Genomic DNA, 23,938 nt, shown 5'->3' with positions numbered 1-23,938 from the left:
TGTAGCCATGTAAGGAAGTAAAACATGGACGATAAACAGTTTAGACAAGAAGAAAATAGAAGCTTTTGAAATGCGGTTCTACAGAGAATGCTGAAGATTACATGGGTAGAACAGATAAATAACGAGGAGATACTGAGTACAATTGAGGAGAAAAGAAATTTGTGGTACAACCTGACTAGAAGAAGGGATCGATTGGTAGGACACATTCTGAGACATCAAGGGATCACCAATTTAGTATTGGACGGAACTGTGAGGGGTAAGAGTCGTAGAGGTAGACCAAGAGATGAATATAGTTAGCAGATTCAAAAGGAGGTTATAAAATAAATAAAATAAAATAAAATAAAATAAAATATTAATTATTTAATTAATGTATGATGTTGATTAGGATGTAATTGATATTTCCTATCTGGAACTTGGACGTTTAATTATTCGGTATCAGACGCTTGACAATGGCTATTTGGTAAAGGCAATGTTACTCTTAGTTGACCGTGAAATAAAACTGAAATAATCGGACTTCGTAATTAAATCGTTTCCAAAGACTGCTGCGGTAGATACGGACTCATAATCTAATCTCAATATTACAATGATTTGCCAGCCATGCCAATACGTCGTACAGAGGTGATTGTCTACTAAACATAAAAAAGTTACACAGTTAGTTAAATCAGATATATTCAATGAAATAGCCTACAGTTCATAATCCTACTTACTTTTATAAATATAAAGTCTTTTCAGAATCGAGTGCCTAGTGTGGTTGCAACTCGCAGTATTCTTCTATAACATGAAAATATGGTGGCGGTGTGCCAGACAATAAAATAAAATACGTGCTTCTCGCACCACTTCTACCAGAGCTCTCTCTTTTAATCAAACATAAGAGTAACGTAATTCCTTTTTTGTTTTATCAGCGACATAGCGCTGCAGTTGTGTGCCATAGGCTTTATTTATTTGTCACTGATTATTTAATTAATATCTCGCGTTTCCGCGGAAACTCACGCTCGGCGTGCAAATGTGCCTTTATAAGGTGAGTTGGAGTAGTTATACGGAGATGAATAGGATTGCACAGGATAGAGCAGCATGGAGAGCTGTATCAATCCAGCCTTCGAACTGACGACCACAACAACAACATACCCACTAGTAAATTTATTTTTTCTTCCGCTATTTGTATCAGTTACACTTGTAAGTGTTAAGATCTTTTTTTTTCTGATATATCTACCTGGAGTGTAGCGTTCTAGGTAACTGAAATGTGGACGTAAACAGTTTATATAGGAAGAAAATAACTTTTCAGACTTATTGCTACAGAAGAAAGCTGAAAATTAGACGGCTGGATAGGACAACTATTGCACAGGCACTGAATCAATTTAAGAAAAATAGAAACTTATGGTATAACGAAAACGAGGTATCGGTTATAAGGCACATCCTGTTGCATCAAGGAATTGTCATCACGAACCGTGCACAGTCATGCCGTTCCATCTTCGAAAGATAATGGAGGTCCGTAGAGGAAATGTCAGGCCAGTTTACTAAACTCACTTGCCTTAAACCTAGACTGCAGTTTCCATCGCAATGTTATTCTCCAAGTTTCATTTTCAAAAATGCTGATAAAAACTTCCAGGAAATACACATAACATAGTTAGTGCACAACTATATGAGGTGCCCTAAATGAGATACTTCAGTCTGGCCTACATGGTATAATAGAGCGGAATTAAATTCAGCTACCTGCTACGTAACGCACACTGGTCATCTCGACGTACGTATCTTCCTGTGGGCGCTTTGTCGGTACAAAAACCAGAAGGCGTGTGCAAGTGTTATGGATAAACGTTTCTTTCATTTACTGGACCACGTGATACCGCTCAGAGTTTCTGAACTGTAAAATGTGGTGACCTTGTCGTACACAATCGTATATCATTAGGATAACAGCATAACAGAAGTGGTGTCTCCGTGAACACAATTTGATGCTACTTTAATGGTGCAAGAGATTGCACTGAACACATTGACTATTCCGTGGGACTTTAAATCTTGATGGTTGTAAACATCTTAACAGGAGATCCAAAGCACGCGGGAGCCTGGATCAGTTTGGGAGAGTTCCATTTAAAGGCGACCACAAGAATGTGGCGTATTTCCTGGAGCCACTAAACAAAGCGAAATTTCAGAGGCTTCTTCTGTCGTAAATACGGCGAGAGACTGCCCACAGACGTAAATACTTCTTCCAGTGAAATACTGCTGTTTACCGACTCTCCACGTACGACCGTTGAACATTAATTTAAATCTTTAGCGGGCGGAGGAGTGTTTGGGGAAGTTCTTGGTCAACAGCCCGCAATCGTCGAACCGTGATTTATATTCACATTTACTCTTTGTGAAAAAATTAGTTAAATCCATTGGGATTCCGTTTGTACTCGTATTACACCACATCCTCAGGCGGCTAAACTGCAGTATGTCACCATTTTAAGTTTCTGTATTGATACCATTAGACATGACATACAGTTTGCTCTTGATTTTTATCGTTGGTAGTTGAAAATATGCAGTCGGTGTTGAAGTTAAGAAAATGGTTATTGCGGAAGGATATAAACACATTTTACGGCCTTGTGTACCTTGAAAGCCGGCCGCTGTGACCGAGCGGCTCTAGGCGCTTCAGTCCGGAACCGCGCTGCTGCTATGGTCGCAGGTTCGAATCCTGCCTGGGGCATGGATGTGTGTGATGTCCTTAGGTTAGTTAGGTTTAAGTATTTGTAAGTCTAGGGGACTGATGACCTCAGGTGTTTTAAGTCCCATAGTGCTTAGAGCCATTTGAACCATTTTTTTTGTACCTTGAACAGTTCGGATACCAGGATTGTATGCTTCACCATTGCAGTGCACCTCGTCATAAGGCCACATTTGTGAGACAATGGCTTGTGGACAACAACGTTCTTGAAATGGAATGGCTTACTCAAAGTCCCTACTTGAACCCGATGAAACGCCTTTGGGATGAGCTAGAACATCAACTTTCCTCCAGACCACAGCGTACAGCACCACTACCTTAACTAGTTTCAGCTTTTGAGGAAAATGGGCTGCCATTCATCCACACTGAAAGGTCCCAGAAAAGTACAAGCAGTGGTAAAGGCGAAGGGTAGTCACACCCCATGTTAATGTCCATTAATAGGGGTGCGTCTACTTTTGATCAAGTTGTGTATACTATCACCTTGCTTTTAATCTTTAGCACATTGTTCGAGTACTTTTGTGAAAATCTTCAAAGCCAACATTAACGAGCTCTATATCACTGCACTCGACCTTTGAGAAGCTTGCTAATGATAGATAGCAAAAGTATATCCTTCCATTAAAAACGTTCTTCGTTCAATATCTCTGTGCTACACGACTTAAGAGTGTTATGCTTATAAGAAAATTGCCCAAAATCACATATCATTATCATTATCTTGAACCTCTCACGAAATAAAAGTGAAGCAAGTTTCAGGAGATGCAAATTGTGTAAATCAAAAAATGAGAATAACGAGCCGACGGTTAAGCGATTTTCAGGACAATAAAGATACTACCTGAATTGCATAATATGACAGAAACTAGCCGGGGAGAAAAGAACGAAATTGTAGAAAGAGATCATGGCTAAAGTAATAGCGCTATGACGACCTCATGGCAAATCAACAGACGGTTGTGCAAGTAACGTGCCAAATACATTTTAGAACATTTCCGGTAATTACGTGGTTACTTGGGGATTATGTCCACAAATCAGCGTTTGACTTTAACGTCTTTTAAATAATATTTGTGTTGTAACACCTGAAGAAGTGGCAGTGGGTATAGCCGGAGAAAGCGCGCTGCTTCTGTCTGACGGCTCCCGTTCGTTGTTTGTGCAGGCAGTACGACCTGAAGCCGATCCTGAGCGAGGTGTACGGCCCTCTGCAGGACGTGTACTACGCCGTGGCGGTCATCAAGAAGAATTCCAACTACCAGAGCTTCTCGGACCTTCGGGGCGCCAAGTCCTGCCACACCGGAATCGGCCGCACTGCAGGTCAGTTTCTCTCGTCGAGACACTCGGTTAGTTCCGGTGAAAGCGTCGCTTCAGGCTCTGTGCTTATTCACAGATGGATGCGTGAGACACAGGGAATATTACCATATCTCCAGCTCTTAATACGATGTTTTCCCGGCTTTCCACCATTATCTACGAAAATACATCAGCCAGTAGCAACTACGTTCCGCAAGTGTCCAGGACTAAATTTTAATTGCATTTGTTTGTAGCGTACACGTTTAGTCGCCACAGTAACTTACAACTAACTTGGGAATTGTATAATTACACTAATGTACCGGGTGATTTTAAACTGTATCTGCTCACAGATGTCTAGTGTGGAGTATAATTATCATAAGACAGCAATAACTTGGTAGATATTCTAATGCGTTAATTTAGGAACGATTTACCCTGGAAAAAAATTAGTTTGAATTTTGGCCACTAGATGCAAGAAAGACATATAGAAATATTTCCATTTTTAATGAATTAGGAACGGGACGCGGACAGATAAAGGTCAAACAATTGAGAAAGGCATAATGATTATTTTATTATTAACCACCACTTATAAGACTGTATGAAAGTCGGGGACGTCGACGAGATGCTGCATCCATAAAACGACGCGATCAAAGTTGCTCTCAGCAATTCCGGTGAAATCTGAGCAAAGTGTCCCGTGTGAGTATGGTAGCCTTCAGTTCAGGTAGAGACCGAACGTGTCCATGGTAAACGCGTTGTTTTATATATCCCCATACCCGAAAGTCACATGGCTCCACAGCAGGTGCTCTTGCCGGCCATGCATTTGGAAAACTTCTGGAGATAACCGTTCTTAGCAGTCTGCATTAAGCAGATCTTTCACTGGGTGAGCGACATTAGGTGTCGCCCCAACTTGGTTTTCACACAGCTACGCTCTTCGAAAATAGGAATCACATGCTCTACAAGGAGGTCTCGATAACTTGCAGGCGTCACGGTACATCTGACAAGCTCTCTGGGCGCATTCCTTTCAAAGGAGAACGGACCGAGAATAAAGGTGCTTGTGAATGGATACCATAGAGTCACATACGGCAAGTGCATGAATCTTCAAGCACAACATGCTGTTTAAAAATACACCGATATTCGGCAGTTCTGCATTTTCACTGCACCGTGCAGTGTAAAATGTGCCTCGTCAGTCCGTAGAATATTGCGTGACCATATGTCATCAACTTCGATCCATGCCAGAAACCGGAGAGCAAATTCAGAACGTTGCTGCGGATCACGAGGTTTCAGTTGCTACACCGTCTGGATCTTGTACAAGTACCAGTGTAAAATAAACTGAAAAGCTTTCCGCACTGTTAACCATGGGATGTACAATTCTCGTGACATTTTTCGAGCACTAGCACACGTGCTGCATGGTCATTTATAGCAACAGCAACCTCGGCAATAACTTCCACCTGGATAGGACCACTTACTCGTGTAGGTGCCACACCAAGCTTACCACTGTTTTCGAATTTCATTATCATTATTGTTTAAAAACAGTCTTGGTTGCAGTTTTAGTTTTTTATTTTTCAACGACGCGTTTCGCCTTATTTAGGCATCTTCAGGTCATCTTTTCTAGAAGGACGCGAGAGGGACCAAGATCTGCATAACGCGCTCCCGTTCACAGGAGCGAGTAACAGAGTCAGATGGGGGCTCAGGTAGTAAGCATGATGCTTATGCTTGCATTATGCTTACTACCTGTGCCCCCATCTTACTCTGTTCCTCGCGCCTGTGAACGGGAACGCGTAATGCAGATCTTAGTGCCTCTCGCGGCAGTCTAGAAAAGATAACCTGAAGATGCCTAAATAAGGTGAAACGCGTCGTTGAAAAATAAAAAAACTAAAACTGCAACCAAAACTGTTTTTAACCAATACTGTTAAGCACTGGTTTGCTGTATGCCACATATTGATCGGAAGAATTTCAAATGGTTCTGAGCACTATGGGACTCAACTGCTGAGGTCATTAGTCCCCTAGAACTTAGAACTAGTTAAACCTAACTAACCTAAGGACATCACAAACATCCATGCCCGAGGCAGGATTCGAACCTGCGACCGTAGCGGTCTTGCGGTTCCAGACTGCAGCGCCTTTAACCGCACGGCCACTGCGGCCGGCTCGAAGAATTTCATTATCATCTTCTTTAAACCATTTAATGAAGTCGAGCCTCTCCTTAGCACTGTAGTAATTGCTGCAGTTCACATAAAACAGTTTCACCAAGAGTGCACGGTCTCTGTTCTCGATAGCCGTACTGTTTGCCCACTTATGGCTTGTCAAATGACTGCATGGATGTTATACAGTCATACATATAAGCAGTGTACATCTCCAGATTTGAACCTGGTGCCCAAAATTGTAACTAATTTTTTTATCCAGCGTAAATCGGTTCCGCATTAACGCATTAGTATAGCTACCAAGTTTCGCTGCTATACGATGATTACAGCTGACACTGGACCTCTGCGAGTAGTTGGACTTTAATTATAACCATCCGGTTTTATCGACTGTTCACTGCGTTTCTTTAAAGATTCTACTGTGCTTTTATTATTATTATTATTATCGTATGCATCAATGACAGTAATACACATTTAGCAAAATAAAGAAATATATATAAAAATGAACATGTGAAATTATATGTAGTACACGAGTCACGAGTTTTAAAACGGCTCAGACTACACTCGGACGTTGATGGACTCGATCCAGCGGAGTGCCTCGTGGGATGCTTGATGGATCTTCTCAATGCCACCAGGGAAGCGTTTGATTGGACAGTCATTCACAATGTGGCTCATTGTTTGGGTGTCACCAAAGTCACAAACACTGCCACTTGAAAAGACCCACTTGTGGATGTTGTATTTGCACCTACCCTCTCCGATATCTGTTTAACTGCACCCACACCTCCCTTGGTTGGTGGAAGCCCGGAACTGGAACTGTTGGATTGTCTACAAGTTCGTGGTTTCGGGTTCTTGTAGCTTGCCACTCACGTTTCCACTCTGCGTCCTGGTCGAATCCTGTGGATAGCGTTTGGACTCCCACTTCATGTGCTGGTCTTCTAGATTTGAGGCGTTTCCTGGGCAGTGATAGCAAATCGTCATGAAGAGGGATCGAGTTGTTTGCTGACAGAGGTTGTAAAGAGCAGCCTTTCGACGGAGGTCTGGTGGACAGATGTTTGAGCGCACTGGTAGCCAGCAAGTAGGTGTAGGCCGGACTGTAGCACTAATTACTCTCATAACTGAGTTCAGTTGGACGTCTACTTTCGCTACGTGGGTGCTTCGGAACCAAACTGGTTCACAGTATTCTGCTGCAGAGTATACCAGTGCAAGGGATGCTCCTCGGAGGACTGATGTGGTTGCTCCCCATGTACTGCCTGCCAGCTTTCTCACAAGGTTCACTCGTGTTTCTATCTTCTTGGCCAAGTTGGAAAGGTGTTCAGAGTGACTCCCAGGTATTTTGGGCTTTCGTTGTATCTGACTGTGCCAAGAGGGCCGAACTGTGGACTGATATTTGCTGATGAAAGGCGATTAGAGAGGTGGAACAGGCTTACCTCAGTTTTAGAAACATTTGGTCTCTGTGCTTTTGGAGAGTGGCTGAGCTGATACACAGATAGGATAGTAGGATATGAGACGGAGAGATGGACACCTTCTGATCACTAGGAAGACTGGTGACTGAAACGAAAAAGAGGCGCTTCTTGTCGGTTGTTAAGGACCACGTCCCTCTAGCCGCCCGCCCTGCTACTGCTAACCCGTGGTGGGTGTTGGTGCGCAGGCTGGGTGGTGCCGCTCTACACGCTGCTGCGCCTGGGTCTGGTGCAGCGCAACGAGTGCCCGGCAGCCAAGGCCGTCTCCGACTTCTTCTCGGGCGGCAGCTGCGCGCCCGGCGCCCTGCTCTCCGACAACAACCCGACCGGCCAGAACCCCAGCAAGCTGTGCGACCTCTGCGTCGGCAACGCCGCCAAGAACGGTACGTGGCAGTCCCGCTACGCCAGACTCCTGCCACTGCGACCGTGACAACCTCTCCCGTGTGTCACAACGGTTGTTTTTCTTGCAGACGTTTCTACCAAGTGCTACCCTGACGTCGGCGAGGACTACTTTGGCTATACTGGGGCCTTCCGCTGCCTGGCAGCCGGCGCTGGAGACGTCGCCTTTGTGAAGCATTCCACAGTCTTCAACAACACCGGTAAGATTCTCGCAGCGCTAGCACTATTGCACTCCTTTTACAACGGACAAATGTCGATTTGTTTCTCGATATATACTAAAATATTGTAAGTGGTATTTTACCTGGCCTTTCGATATAACTAATTCAAATTACTTTAGTGCTATAATCAGTCATCCGGTTGTTGTCATCGACTGCGTCAGAGAATGAATGAGACGAAGCCACGTAGGCACAGAACTAATGCAGTCCGAGACATTTTCAGACGTGTTCGCAAAATGCTCTGTCATTTGTTCCCATACCCCAAACGCATTGATATCTAATATACACTACTGGCCATTGACATTGCTACACCAAGATGAAATGCAGATGATAAACGGATATTCATTGGACAAATATATTATACTAGAACTGACATGTGATAACATTTTCACGCAATTTGGGTGCATAGATCCTGAGAAATCAGTACCCAGAGCAACCACCTCTGGACGTAATAACGACCATGATACGCCTGGGTATTGAGTCAAACAGAGCTTGGATGGCGTATACAGATACAGCTGCCCATACAACTTCAAAAGGATACCACAGTTCATCAAGAGTAGTGACTGGCGTATTGTGACGAACCAGTTGCTCGGCCACCATTGACCAGACGTTTTCAATTGATGAAAGATCTGGAGAATGTACTGGCCAGGGCAGCAGTCGAACATTTTCTGTATCCAGAAAGGCCCATACTTGATCTGCAACATTCGGTCGTGCATTATCTTGCTGAAATGTAGGGTTTCGCAGGGATCGAATGGAGGGTAGAGCCACGGGTCGTAACACATCTGAAATGTAGCGTCCACAGTTCAAAGTGACGTCAATGCGAACAAGAGGTGACCGAGACGTGTAACCAATGGCACCCCATACCATCACGCCAGGTGATACGCCAGTATGGCGATGATGAATACACGCTTCCAATGTGCGTTCACCGCGATGTCGCCAAACACCGATGCGACCATCATGATGCTGTACACGGAACCTGGATTCATCCGAAAAAATGACGTTTTGCCATCGGTGCACCCAAATTCGTCGTTGAGTACACCATCGCAGGCGCTCCTGTCTGTGATGCAGCGTCAAGGGTAACCGCAGGCATGGTCTCCGAGCTGATAGTCCATGCTGCTGCAAACGTCATCTAACTGTTCGTGCAGATGGTTATTGTCTTGCAAACGTCCCCATCTGTTGACTCAGGGATCGAGACGTGGCTGCACGATCCGTTACAGCCATGCTGATAAGATGCCTGTCATCTCGACTGCTAGTGATACGAGGCCGTTGAGATCCAGCACGGCGTTCCGTATTACTCTCCTGAACCCACCGATTCCATATTCTGCTAACAGTCATTGGATCTCGGCCAACGCATGCAGGAATGTCGCGATACGATAAACCGCAATCGTGATAGGCTACAATTCGACCTTTATCAAAGTCTTAAACGTGATGGTACACATTTCTCCTCCTTACACGAGGCATCACAACAACGTTTCACCAGGCAACGTCGGTCAACTGCTGTTTGTGTATGAGAAATCGGTTGGAAACTTTCTTCATGTCAGCACGATGTAGATGTCGCCACCGGCGGCAACCTTGTGTGAATGCTCTGAAAAGCTAATCATTTGCATATCACAGCATCTTCTTCCTGTCGGTTAAATTTCGCGTCTGTAACACGTCGTCTTCGTGGTGTAGCAATTTTAATGGCCAGTAGAGTATTTTTCAATTCTTTCGCATTAAAAGGTCAGCATGAGTGTCCTCTTGCACTTGCCAGGTCGTTAAACACTTTCGTGCCACGTCTTTCTTGCCCAACTTCCCTCCTCTCATGTGACTGCCTGCACGGCGTATCCTATTCTCCTGCCATCAAGCACCATTGCAGCTGAGTTTCTGCAGAATTATTTGTTATTCTTCTTATCTTGTTATCTCTGTTAATACATATCGTTAAACTGGATATCGAACTAGATTATTTTGCTCCACGCTGTCGACGAATATTTAAAATTCCATTACACAAACGTTTCGTTTGCACTGAGAAACAAGGCGACGTTTCTCGCCGACTCAGAGCACACATGCATTTTGTTTGGTTGAATGTAACTATGCTCTGCAAAAGCTAATTTGCAATTATTTGACGAACCACCAGAGAAAATGTATCTGGTGACTCTTCAAATGGTTCAAATGGCTCTGAGCTCTATGGTACTTAAAATCTGAGGTCATCAGTCCCCTAGAACTTAGAACTACTTAAACCTAAGTAACATAAGGACATCACACACATCCATGCCCGAGGCAGGATTCGAACCTGCGACCGTAGCAGTCGCGCGGTTCGGGACTGAAGGTGACTCTTCGACAAACGCTCTGCAAAATGAGTACTGCCGTATTCACCGGACTCGATTCCAGGTCACAGCGTACATTCCTTTCATGGGTAGGCCTGAGTAACCACTCGAGTAAATAGGCTTTGGTAATGCCAAACAAGCTATGAAGAACCGCTGAGTCTAAAGACTTGCATCATTTGACAACATTATTCGTGAGTTTTTTCCACAGTGGGGTGGAATGCGCTATGTCAACAGCATATGGTACGTGTATGGTAGAATTTTTTTCTTTGTTATTCAGAAAAAGTACGTATGTAAGAGGTTTTTATCCATAATCTGGATATCCCTCACTTACATGAAACAATGCTTGATATTTCAAATTGAAACTATATTTCTCTTAATACTTTTCTCTTTTTTCCTTTGCCGTATAGTTCAAATCCTGTTACCAATAGTACAGCTCGATCTGTGGCTTGGGCACGCAAAGTGGATAATCTCGTTATCGCTGATGCGCCATGCCACAAAAAGCGTTGACTGACTGGTCGCAACTGATACGTCATCCTTAATGACCTGTACGCCGACAGGACTTTGCTTCTTTCTGTAGCGTTCTAAAGTTATGTGCCAGTAGTGACTGTAATGAGAGGACAGGAGAACGATGTCAGTTTCTAAACTACATATTATTCGTATGTTGTCATTAATCAAACCTACAAGGAGAGTCCTCAAGTGTTGTGGCTGGGACTGGCTGGAGGCTGGCGGTCGACACACGTGCTGCCTGGAGCTCGGATGGGCCACCGTGTTTACCGCCGGTGTGCAGAACGCTCCGCTCGTTGGGCTAACCGTACCCTAGTAAATATTTTCGCCTCCGCTACACTCCGCTTTTATCTCCCCTGTCATAAAAAGTTGACGTAATTGCTCTATCTTTAGGTCCACCCGGCAGAGACTAAAGACAATGTCGAAGATTCCCTCGGGTTACCGTCTCTGGTGAGCAGTGCACTAGTATAAATTTCGGGAATAAATATGAAGTCCCTTCGCAGGCAGCACTTTCTGTTGTTTTAGAACACTGTGAATCCGCAGTGGGCTGTAATCCACATCCGGTGGTTACCCAGAATTTGTTATGCCGTCTGAATGACAGCCTTGGAACTACTCGAACGAAAAGTAGCAGTTTCATGGTTTGGCAAGAGTACAATGGCGGGAGAGACATGTGCTGGGCCCATGTCCGAATGAGACCACATTGTAAAGGATGATACAACGGCCTGTTGACACACACGGTCCTCTGGACCTGATCGAGGCTTTCTTTAAATGTGTTCTTATCTCTCGATTCAAAAGACCATAATAACGTTATGAGTAGTTCATTAATATTACACAGACTTCTACTTCGTCCCAACTTCTGCTAGCATTTATTTGTAGTTTATTTTAGGAGGACTCACCAGAAGTTAGAAGAAAATCTCGCACACATGCAACTATCAAGTTTCACTGCCTGCGTGAGCCATCTGCAGAAGTCGAGATCTCACTGATTACAGGTTGAAGCAAACATTTGTTGACGTGTCTCCATTATGCAACCGAACACTTGTCATGGTAACTGAGACTGACTTCTTTAAGTTAGTGGTACCTTAGTGAAATCAAGAACAGTGGACCTTATTTTGCAGCAAGAAAGAGTAATCGATACCTATAGACAAAGGCAATCTTGTAAAGGTTTTTGTGCTATGTGGTGTCGTCATTTACGAGAGTGGTTCCATATTTTTTCTATACTCACCACACTTAGGTTTGGAATAGGAAAATAATACCTCTTTCACCGTTGACTGCGAACTTAACTGTAGCCCCAAATAAAAATATAATGCACAGGTAACACTATCTGATCAAAAGTATCCGGAAAATGATTTACTAGTTCGTGGCGCCCTCCATCGGTAATGCTGGAATTCAGTGTGATGTTGGCCCACCCTTAGCCTTGTTGACAGCTTCCACTCCCGCAGGCATACATTTAATCAGATGCTGGAAGGTTTCTTGGGGAATGGCAGCCCATTCTTCACGGAGAGCTGCACTGAGGAGAGGTATCGATGTCGATCGGTGAGGCCAGGAACGAAGTCGGCGTTTCAAAACATCCCAAAGGTGTTCTATAGGATTCAGGTCAGGACTCTATACAGGCCAGTCCATTACAGGGATGTTATTGTCGTGTAACCACTCCGCCACAGGCCGTGCATTATGAACAGGTGCTCGATCGTGTTGAAAGATGCAACAGCCATCCCCGAATTGCTCTTCAGCAGTGTGAAGCAAGAAGCTGCTTAAAACAGCATTGTAGGTCTCTACTGTGATAGTGCCACGCAAAACGACAAGGGGTGCTAGCCACCTCCATGAAAAACACGACCACACCCTAACACTGCCGCCTTCGAATGTTACTGTTGGCACTACACACGCTGGCAGATGACGTTCACCGGGCATTCGCCATACCCACATCCTGCCATCGGGTCGCCATATTGTGTACCGTAATTCGTCACTCCACACAAGGTTTTTCCACTGTTCAGTCGTCCAATGATTACGCTCCTTACAACAAGCTAGGCGTCGTTTGGAATTTACCGGCGTGATGTGTGGCTTATGAGTAGCTGCTCGACCATGAAAATCCAACTTTTCTCACCTCCCACCTAACTGTCATAGTACTTGCAGTGGATCCTGATGCAGGTTGGAATTCCTCTGTGATAGATGTCTGCCTATTACACATTACGACCCTCTTCAACTGTCGGCAGCCTCTGTTAGTCAGCACACGAGGTCTGACTGTACGCTTTTGTGCTGTCCCTTCACGTTTCCACTTCACTATCACATCGGAAACAGTGAACCTAAAGGTGTTTAGAAGAGTGGAAATCTCGCCTATAGACGTATGACTCAAGTGACACCCAATCACGTGGCCATGTTCGAAGTCCGTGAGTTCCGCGGAGCGCCCCATTCTGCTCTCTCGCGATGTCTAATGCCTAATATGAAAAACGTATGTTTTTGGGGCTGTCCGGATACTTCTGATCACGTAGTGTACTTTAAAAGATCTAGTAACTCCTACGTAAATAAGACGGAAAGTGAAATTGTTGTCTTGTATATACAACGCTACCAGTTCGGTGAAATCGGGAGGAGATGAATAAGGTGTATTGAATAATTTAACATGAAAAAGCTGTTGTAATGTGTTTAATAAATTTTTCAGGTTGAAGCCAGAATGATTACCATTTTCACTCTGGTAACTGATGAGTCGTAGGAATTAGAAAACTGAAATCACGGAAGAAAGGTTTGGAACTGCCTGTAGTTATAGATGCTTTCATCACACGCTGGTTCTCGTTACGCTGTTTTTATAGTAGAAAAATGTGGAATACTTAAAACTTAAACCACATTACTTATATATGATTTACTCAGTCGGGTCTATATTCTTCTGTACAAGAACATAGGTCTTAAAACTTGTCATTTATATAAAACGTTATATCGCCATTATCTTCTTGTGAAATATCACGTAACGCGATCGGCAAACATGAGGCGTTCTTCTGATGCGCTCAGCACTAGTGGTTGTTGATTATGTGATACCGTGACCCACTAACTTTCTTATGCATAGCGCTGGAGGCATGTGCTATTGACCTGTACGTAAGTAAGCATCTGTCACTCATATTGGCGCCTGCGTGAAGCACTGCGTGGGAGAGCGCACTCTCTCTTGTGTGTGATTAACTGCGTTGAGTTGGTGCGAAAAACATTGCGGTGGAGCAAGCTTAGTGGAGAGAACTTTCTGTGCATACCTGTATACACCCACCAGACGAACATAAGAACACTACTGTGAATTCAGAACAACGACGGTTCGGTGATTTTGTCCGCAACTCTATTGCTTTTAAATGCTCCAGATTTCTGAAGAAGTTTTGCAGTTCGTATCTGACATAAACTCGTACTAAAGCGGCTGTTTATAATCAGCTTAAAGCGCGCTTTCCTTTGAATTCATAAATATCTTGCCAACAGCCATATTGTAAAAGTGTTTGCCGACTAGGAAAATAAACAAAAAGTTAGATTCAGAACTTTAAAAAATTCACATAAGTGATTAGTTTCTTTAGAGTGTGCTCTTGCAGAAGTGTAATTTTATGTCTTTGAACAGCCGGCCGGGGTGGCCGAGCGGTTATAGGCGCTACAGTCTGGAACCGCGCGACCACTACGGTCGCAGGTTCGAATCCTGCCTCGGGCATGGATGTGTGTGATGTCCTTAGGTTAGTTAGGTTTAAGTAGTTCTACGTTCTGGGGGACTGATGACCTGAGCAGTTAAGCCCCTTAGTGGGACCATTTGAACCATTTTTTTGTCTTTGAACAAATCGTAATATAGCCTCTTACTTCATTACTTCAGTTTAGACCGAATTCAATGTTGTCAACAACTATTTTAAGACGTATTTCACACAACTACACAGACGAAAAGAGTGTTACACCGTGAAGTACCAGTCCAGCATTTATTAAATTTTATGCGGATGCTCATCACATATAAGTTATTAAATGATCAAATTTTCGGGACATTCGGAACATGTATCTATCGTCAACTTCAGAATTAGGTGTGACCGATAGGTGCGAATAAACTCTTGTACTTTTTGTAGCGTGAAAGGAAAGAGCCCTGAATGTCATCATGAGGAATTTCTTGCCATGTCTCAAGCACGTGGCGTGTCGATTATGAGGATTGCTAGTTAGCACCAGCGTGATGTTATACATTCAGTGATCCGTATATTTCTCAAGGCTTTTGTGTTATGTTGTGTTGCACTGCTTTGCTGGAATAGCCATTTGTGTATTGTGTATTTTGTGGGGACCTATAAACGACGGAGAGGCTTTGTCCCCGCCATAGCCCTCAGTGGTTTACAGACGAGGTGTTTGGGAGGTAGAGTAATTATGGTGTACACGTATGTGGAGACAGTGTTTGCTCAGCAACCGCCGACATAGTGGAACTGAGGCATAATAAGGGGAACCAGTCCGCATTCGTCGAGGCAGATGGAAAACCACCTTGAAAACCATTCACAGGCTGGCCGGCACACCGGACCTCGACACTAATCCGCTGGGCGGATTCGGGCCGGGGACTGGCAAGCCTTCTCGCTCGGGAAACGTTAAGATCGCACGGCTAGCCGGGCGGGCAATATACCATTTGGTAACCGGGACGTGAAGAATATGAGAACAGGATTTACCATTCTTGCCACATACTGGCGAGCATTCAGCCTGCAACAGTTACGGAATCAGTCACGTTGTCATATCAAACAGATTGTCAAACTGCGGTATCAAGGTCTCAAGAATCGCTCCTTCGTGCGACCTTTCACCAGGTCGTCGAGATACGATGGCGTCGATCCGACCGCCACAGAGGTGAGACTCATCGCTAAAGACCACAGAATGATAACTTACAGTAACGTTACGCTCACTCCAACAGCCATCACGTTCACACACCATTCATCATATAGAGGAATGGCAATTTTTCGTACTGAAAATAACCTCGCATAAGAATGAAATTTTAATCAATTTATGCCACAAGCATAGAAGAACAATATCCGTTTGATAGCGTTCGATCAAGGTATTCCAGTATGACGCTCAGAATAAGGTGACGGCTGATTTTCTCCCACAATCTGGTCAACAAATGTCGCACTCAGCACTAATCGTCCTTTTTTCCTTGCAATAACGCAAGTACACTACTGACCATTAAAATTGCTACACCACGAAGATGACGTGCTACAGACCGGAAATTTAACCGACAGGAAGAAGATGCTGTGATATGCAAATGATTAGCTTTTCAGAGCATTCACACAAGGTTGCCGCCGGTGGCAACACCTACATCGTGCTGACATGAGGAATGTTTCCAACAGATTTCTCATACACGAACAGGAGTTGACCGACATTGCCTGGTGAAACGTTGTTGTGATGCCTCGTGTAAGGAGGAGAAATGTGTACCATCACGTTTAAGACTTTGATAAAGGTCGGATTGTAGCCTATCGCGATTGCGGTTTATCGTATCGAAACATTGCTGCTCGCGTTGGTCGAGATCCAATGACTGTTAGCAGAATATAGAATCGGTGGGCTCAGGAGGGTAATACGGAACGCCGTGCTGGATCCCAACGGCCTCGTGCCACTAGCAGTCGAGATGACAGGCATCTTATCCGCATGGCTGTAACGGATCGTGCAGCCACGTCTCGATCCCTGAGTGAACAGATGGGGACGTTTGCAAGATAACAAGCATCTGCACGAACAGTTCGATGATGTTTGCAGCAGCACGGACTATCAGTACGGAGATCATGGCTGCGGATACCCTTGACGCTGCATCACAGACAGGAGCGCCTGCGATGGTGTACTGAACGACAAACCTGGGTGCACGAATGGCAAAACGTCATTTTTTCGGATGAATCCAGGTTCTGTTTACAGCATCATGATGGTCGCATCCGTGTTTGGCGACTTCGCGGTGAACGCACATTGGAAGCGTGTATTCGTCATCGCCATACTGGCGTATCATCCATCCGGCGTGATGGTATGGGGTGCCATTGGTTACACGTCTCGGTCACCTCTTGTTCGCATTGACGGCACTTTGAACAGTGGACGTTACATTTCAGATGTGTTGACCCGTGGCTGTACCCTTCATTCCATCCCTGCGAAACTCTACATTTCAGCAGGATAATGCACGACCGGACGTTGCAGGTCCTGTACGGCCAGCACATTCTCCAGATCTCTCACCAATTGAAAACGTCTGGTCAATGGCGGCCGAGCAACTGGCTCGTCACAATACGCCAGTCACTACTCTTGATGAACTGTGGTATCGTGTTGAAGCTGCATGGGCAGCTGTACCTGTACACGCCATGCAAGCTCTGTTTGACTCAATGCCCAGGCGTATCAAGGCCGTTATTACGGCCAGAGGTGATTGTCCCGAGTACTGATTTCTCAGGATCTATGCACCCAAATTGCGTGAAAATGTTATCACATGTCAGTTCTAGTGTAATATATTTGTCCAATGAATACCCATGTATCATCTGCATTTCTTCTTGGAGTAGCAGGTTTAATGGCCAGTAGTGTATATGTCTGGAGCTAGTTATATGTATCAAATAACCACTTGCTTGCACCAGTAGTAAGACTCCGCATGACGACGCGCCACGTTTTGCAGACGGACACAACTCGGAGGCGTGGGCCCGCGACCTCAAGTCCGGCGACTACGAGCTGCTGTGCCCCGACGGCGGCAGGAAGCCTCTGGACCAGTTCGAGTCCTGCAACCTGGCTGCGGTCCCGGGACACCTGGTGAGTGCGACGCTCTGCTGCTTCACCCCTACACTGCTCATTACGCCACGACTACAGGGGTTATAAGTCAGTGCTCTCATATGTCGTTTATTGACGAACTGTTTTCGACGGAGTCGTGACAACTCGAGTATGAGACCTTCGGATGTGCACTCTCCTATTACGTACTGACACAGCCAACGGTTAAGAACCTATACGGGCTACTGAGAAGACATACCCGTCGAAACTGGTTCAGTCAATAATATATGCGAGAACTGGTCGATAACCTCTGTAGTGACATTTTATTGTCCTCACTGGTGCTCTGTACTAAGAACATGGAAAATCTAAAGAAATTATTACGTTACTTTTCGACAGTACATTCTGTCATTATAAGTCAAATAGAAGCGGACAAACTATAAATAACTTCGCTGCAAACGTCGCCTAGCGACTTGAAAGGCAAATGTGGTACATTATTGTCTAATCACTTTGTCTGTAATTTTGAATGCGATAGGGTCCGCAGCTGCGATATATTTTTTAAAGACTTCTTGATGCCTTCAGCTGCCATTCTCTTTATTTCGTGTACGTTTGTACAATTTCAGCGTTAGGCCATTTTCAAGTATCTAAAAACGGAAGTATCATTGGATACATTAGTGACACTTGTGATTTTGATGTAGGAACAAGTCATATCTGTAGGTATACTAGGAGCATTATAACTTACTTTATGGGTGATTTTTTTAGTAGTAGATTATGCCATGTACTTCGTTGCTCCTATGACATCATGTTGTGCTCATAAAATAAATCCGAGATGTTCATGCTACTTTAGGAGCACGTTACTTTCGAGCATATGTTGCAAAACCCATGTTTTAACGTGCTTAACACTAGGGAGATTATAATTATTTTACAGAAATTTGCTGCATAAGGGGGGTAGGACGTCAAACGGGCCGACTTGGAGCAGGGGAGGCACCACAGGTCATTTTATTTTCTACTGTCTATACTTTTAAAAATAAATTCATAAAACTTTGTCAGAATGACCAGGAAGGATTCAGGATTCACACTCATAGCAGTGGAAGTGCAAAAACATAAAAAAATAATTTTTTTTTGAGATATGAAATTTCATCATTTTTTCACTTATTGTTCGCTGCATTTGTTGCTATAGGTACATTTTTCTTCACAAGTGAGAGAGATTCTTTGATGAATTTTGCACAGCATACAAACCATACTTACAGGTGTATGAAACTCTAGAATTTTCTAAATCTATTAAAAACTGTGGTAAAAATTGAGATAATAAATTACAAAATTTGATTTTTTTCTAAACATAAAGTTTAAAACGTAACAGCTCATTCATTTTTTCGTAAATTAAATAGATTCTAGAGTTTCAGACACCTGTAAGTATGGTTTGTATGCTGTGCAAAATTCATCGAACAGTCTCTCTTACTTATGAAGAAAAGTGTACCTATAGCAACAAATGAAACCAATAGTAAGTGAAAAATGATGAAATTTCACATGTAAAAAACTTATTTTGATATGTTTTTGAACTTCCGCTGCTACGAGTGTGAATCCTGAATCCTTCCTGGTCATGCTGACAAAGTTTTATGCATTTACTTGTAAACGTATAAACAGTGGAAATTAAAATGTCCTCTGGTGCCTCTCCTGCTCCAAGTCAGCCCGTTTGACGTCCTACCCCCCTTAACCTGCATATGCTTTTGTTCTCAGTTATATTTAATTATCGTTCATCATTGGTGTAAATATGACTGTAATTCCTTTAAAATGACTTTTAAATATTTGTTCTGTTATAATAAAAAAAATGATTAAGAATAGTTCCAGTTTCAAATGAATTTTCAATCACGACCGTTTTAAGCCCTCGATGAGGGCATTTTTAACTGGTGACGAACATTAGTATGGGGACCTTCGTTAAAAACGTCTCTGCACAGAATTAGGTTTGTTACAGTTTGAACGTAGCTTCACTGAAGTTTGAAACCGGTCTTAGGTGATTAAATAAAAATGACAGGTCCTGATTTCGTTTTCACTGCGATTTTTTATGTTATTTCCTCCCAGTACATTTGCCTAAATAACCATGAAATAGGAGCTCATACATATTCTTTTCTAGTCGTTTTTCCCCACGCGTTCTTCACAAACCGAACTTGAAAGTTTAGAAATGATTGCAGTATCCGATATTTGTTACGTCCCATTTTTCACGTCCCACGTCATCAGGTACCTGGATGAATCCAGATGTTGATGTAGGACTTCGACGTGATGCGTCACGCCCAGCTGTCGGCCGTGAGGCACGCAGTGTTACAGACGCTCCCCTATTCTCTCCCGCAGGTGGTGACCAGTAAGACGAAGAACGAGCACCAGCTGGAGGCCATCCGGCAGGCGCTGCTGGCCGCCGCCAACCTCTACTCCAGCAAGCCGGAACTCTTCCGCCTCTTCGGCCCGTACGAAGGCAAGCACGACCTGCTCTTCAAGGTAAGTGCGCTCATATGATCACGGTTGCAATAATACGCTATTTTAAATCACACGATGAATAAATAACAACTTCGTAAATTGTAAAGATAGGATAATATTAGCTGGCTTGACGACTTACGCATTCTTCATCTCAGAGCAGCAATTGCACTCGATGTCCTCAATGCTTGTTGGAAAATTCCAGTGTCTGTCTACCCAAACAGTTTTTTTTTCATCCAAAGCTCCCTGTAGTAGCATGGAAGCTGTTCCCTGACGTCTTACCACATGTTCAATCATACTGTTCCTTCTCCTTGTCAGTGTTTTCCACACGTTCCTCTACTCGTAGATTCTGTGGAGAACCACCTAATTTCTTATGAGCTCTCCTAATGTTCAACATCCTTCTATACCACCACATCTCAAACTCTTCAAGTCTCGTATTTAAGGTGTCCATTTTGATACAATTCAATACTTTAAATTATATTCTGAGAAATTTCTTCCTGCCTGCGTCTCATACTGGCACACTTCTTTTGACCAAAAATGATTATTACTCATGCAAAAAGCGTTACGACAAGGAAAAATATTTACTAACATTAGTTAGCCCGCCGCTCGTGGTCTCGCGGTAGCGTTCTCGCTTCCCGAGCACGGGGTCCCGGGTTCGATTCCCGTCGGGGTCAGGGATTTTCACCTGCCCCGAGATGACTGGATGTTGTTGTGTCGTCTTGATCATCATCATTCATCCCCAGGAAGACAACGGCAAACCACCCCCATTAGGAACTTGCCTAGTACAGCGGAGAGGGTCTCCCGCATCGTTCCCCCTACGCTCTGTCAAGAAGCATGGGACTTCATTTCCAACATTAGTTAAAGGAATTTTAAATAACAACTAAATAATGAGTACCAATTAAACTAAGCAACGGCTTATATACATGAAGGTTTTCCCATGGTTCACAGAGAACTTACAGCTTCAACTACACTATTTACACTTTTGGGCAATATCTCCACACAGGAAGACTCTCACCAACACTCCCATTCACCCAAATGATTCACATTTTGTACACAGGCTCATTGGAATGATGCGTAGTAGTATCCCAAATTCATGTGATTGTGCGCTGTCCTTGGTCAGTTTAAGGATGTTTATGTGGATCAAAGTAAATTAGTTACACGAAAACGCTCGGGAAGTTTCACTCAGCTCTGTAAATGTGAAGCTCTTCTTAGATTAATAAACTTTACAATATTACAAATGCCGCGTTGGTAGCCGTCGTCGCTGACGCCTGTATGTTAGCGTCAGACTCACCGGTTGCCGTTTGAATGACGGTGTTGGATTTTCTAATCGAGCGTGGTCATTTGCACTCACGTACACTCAAAGACCGTGATCATTGCAGATCTGCACACAGAGTCACGTAATAAGCAGGGTAAGCCCAAATTCGAAATTGAAACTACTATAAACCAGAAGAAATTCCAAGTTATGTGTATAAAATGTAAACAGTACCGCCCAGAACTTATTCAAGTCCAAGATAAGTCGCAGAACAGAATCGGAAGTAGCGAGATCTTAACACGAAATGAAGTGTTGGGCCCTCACGCAGCGTTAAACACAATCGAGGGCGACGGGCTCCACCCACGTCATCTGCACCAGCACTGGCGTGCGCGCAGTACCAGATGAGCGTTTGATCGGCTAGGTGGTGTAAGGTTTCTGAAGACCAGGCTTTTCGGCGTTAATCTAGATTCACTTCCCGACTCTTCCCTAGTCCCTCATGTGGCTTGGGTATATTACACTGTTCGTGATGATTCTCTGTGAGGTGAAGACGAAAACCCAGCGGCCATTCGGTACCCTTTGCCCCGTTTTCACTCTTCCCCTACCCGTAATAGAACAAGTGAAACAATCATGGGCTATCGGACCTTCCTCATCTGCCCATAAAACCAAGTACCCTCTACAATTAACTGTGACTTGCAGATGTAAACAGGGATATCCGCTTGATCTCTTAAAAATCAGGGCAGGAAATTGCTCATTAACATCCTAAGATGCCGTATTCTATTCCCAGAACACTCGTAATATTTATTGTTTAATATTTTTCATTAATTAATTTGTAGATAGTCACAGAATGTTTACGCCAGTGATAGCATGAGAATATGTCCTCCGTTTCTAATGGAGAAGATATCAATGGTGCACTGACAACCAAAATCAGTCAGTAGCATGTACAGCATTCTGAGTGAATACAACACGACTTACATTGCAAGGCGTTGGGGCCCAGGAGTTTCTTTTCATCTTTATTGTTTTTTCAGACCCTCGTCCCTCACAGTTAAGAGTGGGCTGGAAGTGGATAGCGTTCTCACACTTCAACCATGCATTATACACACTGACAGCATAGATTTTCGTTAGAAAACACAAAATTCAGTGAAGATGAAATGTGAGAAGACTATGAAGTGCGTTGTCTCATGATATGTGGAAAGGTGAGAATTTTGTTGAGATCAAGATTGATGCAAATGGTGACCTCAAATGGAAGATTGTATGTAGGGGTGATAATAATTATGAAATATATGCTAAAACATTGACATACATTATTTGATGGTGAGTGAGGATAATATTGTGAGAGCTCCTGGTGACTGTGGAATAGAAATTTTGATGTAGATATTAGGTGTATATTGATTTGTGTGTGTGTGGAGAAACTGTCGAATTGCGCGTTGTTTGTGTGGATTGTTAAAGAATTGCGATCGAGCAGGAATGAAGACTGGAAGCTTCAATGGTTGAGGTGAGTAAGAAAGATGTGGGTAACAGGCAGAGAGAGTCCCAACGGTCGTTAGGGATCAGAGGGAGGGGAATGTTCTCTGATGCCGCCTCCCTGAGTCTGGGAGAGCGGTATGTCAAGTGGGTTGGTTAAAGAACAGTGGATAGGCAGTCAAATTGTACCTGGTTGTAGCAATAGGTCTGTGAGAGAGGGGAGGAGGAAACTGTCCGTGTGTACACGGGTTGCTCTTTCCTTACTTTAGACATTTCAGTTTGCACTAGCAAGTCTTTGTGCGATTGTTTTCACTGCAACACAGAGAACTACCCTCGCTGACGAAGTGCGTTCTACCTCTCTTTCCAGGACTCTGCAACCGGCCTGAAACCAGTGTACGAAGAATCTCAGGCGCTGCGCGACTACGAGCAGGTGCAGGCCACCACCCGGGCTTGCGAGTCTACAGCCGCCAAGAAGTCCTGAAGTCCTGAAGTCAACACGACGGGAAGCTTCAGCCCCTTCAGTTTGCGCGCGCCGGCGCTAGTCGCGTGCGCCTCTTTAGCATAGTGATTGCGCACAAGTCTGATTTCTGTATCTGTGATATCGAAACGCATCGCAAGCACCAATACAATCGTGTCATCTCTTCTCATTATGCGAAATTCTCATTGCTTCATATCTCACTGACTTAGAATAAACACACCAAGCTGGAAATAAATGTTTCGTGCTACCATGCTTGTATTAATAAACAAAAGATACCACTACCTCGCTGTTGTTTTTTCTTATCCTCTTCTCACCATCTTCTTTATAGAACTCCAGTAAAAGACAACAAATTTTATTTACGATTTGACACTTCCGTAAATATCCTAACTACAGAATTTTTTTTTCTGGTCACTGGATGACTTACTTGTACACAAGCAAACTAATTTGATTGGCTTCTAACTAAAAATATTCAACAGTTTTTTCTACTTTAGAAAGATATCTTAATTTTTTGTATTTGAACCACTGCACTAATTTGTTATATTTCGCTATGCTGACTGCGGTATCAAAATGGTTTTGTTAACCTATATCGGACAAATTAAGCATGTATACATAAAAGAAACTATGGCTGTTACAATGTGTCA

At 43.7% G+C, this 23,938-nt stretch overlaps 1 protein-coding gene across 1 annotated transcript in view; it reads left to right on the top strand.

Annotated features, from left to right (window-relative positions):
- The window catches only part of LOC126195445 (transferrin), a 57,177-nt gene extending 33,599 nt beyond the window's left edge, over positions 1 to 23,578 (top strand). The window contains exons 10-15 of the mRNA XM_049934073.1: positions 3,834 to 3,988; positions 7,742 to 7,936; positions 8,024 to 8,152; positions 17,558 to 17,688; positions 19,987 to 20,130; positions 23,187 to 23,578. Of these exons, the coding sequence (XP_049790030.1) occupies positions 3,834 to 3,988; positions 7,742 to 7,936; positions 8,024 to 8,152; positions 17,558 to 17,688; positions 19,987 to 20,130; positions 23,187 to 23,300 (868 nt within the window). The 3' untranslated portion in view covers positions 23,301 to 23,578. The remainder of the gene's footprint in view (positions 1 to 3,833; positions 3,989 to 7,741; positions 7,937 to 8,023; positions 8,153 to 17,557; positions 17,689 to 19,986; positions 20,131 to 23,186) is intronic.
- Positions 23,579 to 23,938: the final 360 nt, after the last annotated feature.

This window comes from Schistocerca nitens, chromosome 1 (assembly GCF_023898315.1).
Source record: "Schistocerca nitens isolate TAMUIC-IGC-003100 chromosome 1, iqSchNite1.1, whole genome shotgun sequence".
Lineage (NCBI taxonomy): Eukaryota > Metazoa > Arthropoda > Insecta > Orthoptera > Acrididae > Schistocerca > Schistocerca nitens.
The sequence above is the reverse complement of the archived record's forward strand: the minus strand, read 5'-3'. Positions and strand labels throughout refer to the sequence as shown.